The sequence below is a fragment of the Acomys russatus genome, chromosome 10 (genome assembly GCF_903995435.1).
Source record: "Acomys russatus chromosome 10, mAcoRus1.1, whole genome shotgun sequence".
Lineage (NCBI taxonomy): Eukaryota > Metazoa > Chordata > Mammalia > Rodentia > Muridae > Acomys > Acomys russatus.
The window spans coordinates 58,249,033-58,250,967 of NC_067146.1; the positions used below are offsets into that span (position 1 = coordinate 58,249,033).

A 1,935-nucleotide genomic window follows, 5' to 3' on the forward strand; every position below is an offset into this window, starting at 1 on the left:
TAAAACCTGAGGTAAAGTCTCCCAAAAGGTTTAAATGGGATGGGAAATAAAGTAGGAGACATCTAGAACCATTTATAACCATAGTTAATGGTTATACAATTAATAGGGTGTGGCAAGCACACTAATGATCTCCATCTGTATCTATGTCTTCAATTGTAAATTATAAGGATGTAAAATTTCATGGAAAAAGAAATATAAAAACAGAGAGTTTGATATAAACAATTTTCTGATTGGAAATAGTATTGTCATTAATTATCACTGTGGTTTCATTAGAATTATGAGTAAAAACATGGATAGTTGCAAAATAGAGCATAGTAAAATTATGGAATATGAGACTGACTCACCTGACTTTTTAGATTTCTTTTTTGATGCCCCCATCACCATAATTTTTATTCAGTTGCACAAACATGATTAATATTCTGTGTTCATCACTACTGTTTTGGATATTAACTACAAAATGGGCAATTTAAATCAGTAGGATTGGATTTCTAAGATATGAGGCCCAGGTGCAATATAAGCATATGAGGTGTGAATTTTGTATGGAATGTGACTGTGGAAACATTGATTATCTATAATATGCTACATATACAGGTAGATACATGTAAAGGGATACAGAAATGTAGGAAATGATGTTCAGTATAGAATATCAAAGGTTAAAGAGACAGGTTAATCAAGAATCAGTAGGTAAAATAGAATGCGATAGACATACTAACCAGTGAATCACAAGTTTGACATATCTATTTTTTTCAGATATATGAAATATGCTTCTCTATGCTCCTAAGATGAATACACTTTCTATGTATGTCTTCATTAAATGATGTATTTTATTTCCAAGCTGGACTTGGAGTCCTAGGCAATGTATTTCTTCTTTTTTTCTACACATTCATAATCCTGAATCGTAGACCTAAGCCCATGGACATGATCTCCTGTCAACAGACCTTCATTCACACAATGATGGTCCTCTCTGGAGGGTACTTTTGGCATACAGACATATTTGAGTCACTGAACATCGATAATAGCTTCAAATGCAAGGTAACTTTCTACATATACAGGGTGATGAGAGGCCTCTCTATCTGCAACACCTGCCTCCTGAGTGTGTTCCAGGCCATAACCATCAGTCCCAGTACTTCTTTGTTGGCAAAATTTAAGCATAAACTAACAACATATGTGATCTATGCTTTCTTATGTATTTGGTCTTTCAATTTGTCATTCAGTAGTAACCGGATCTTCTATGTTGATGCATGTACCAACATGAGTGAGACCAACCAGATGAGGGTCACTAAATCCTGTGCACTCTTCCCCATGAACTACATAATTGGGGGACTAATTTTAACAGTGACAACCTCCAGAGATGTGTTTCTAATAGGAGTCATGCTGACCACAAGCACATATATGGTGATTATCTTGTTCAGACATCAGAGGCAATGTAAGCATCTTCATAGCATCAGCCACCTGAGAGCATCCCCTGAGAAAAGGGCCACTCAGACCATCTTGCTGCTGGTGATTTTCTTTGTGGTCTTGTACTGGGTGGACTTCACCATATCAGTCACCTCATTCCTGTTATGGATGTACGACCCAGTCACCCTGACTGTTCAGAAGTTTGTGATGAATGCCTATCCCACAATCACTCCATTAGTACAAATCAGTTCTGATAGCAGAATAATCAATATGCTGAAAAAGATGCAGTCAATGTGCCAGCAGATTGTTAAAAAAGGGTAATTTTTCTCTTTTTTTAAAAAAACCATTTATTTACTTTTATTTATATGTATGAGTTTTGGGCAAGTCACCATTGTAGATTGAAGGGTTTATACCTGGATTGGTGTTTAATTTTTTTCCTTTGGTAGTGTTCATGGTACCTTTCAGTCCCACGCTCTTCATAGACAATCAGCTTGAACTTTTCACGATCAATGACTATTGTAGGTGTTGTCTTTATCA

At 36.0% G+C, this 1,935-nt stretch overlaps 1 protein-coding gene across 1 annotated transcript; it reads left to right on the forward strand.

Moving 5' to 3' along the window:
- The first annotated feature begins 801 nt into the window (after positions 1-801).
- On the forward strand, positions 802-1,719 carry LOC127194282 (vomeronasal type-1 receptor 90-like). The gene has a single exon (XM_051151587.1). It carries the CDS (start codon positions 802-804, stop codon positions 1,717-1,719), a length of 918 nt encoding a protein of 305 aa, XP_051007544.1.
- The last annotated feature ends 216 nt before the right edge of the window (positions 1,720-1,935 follow it).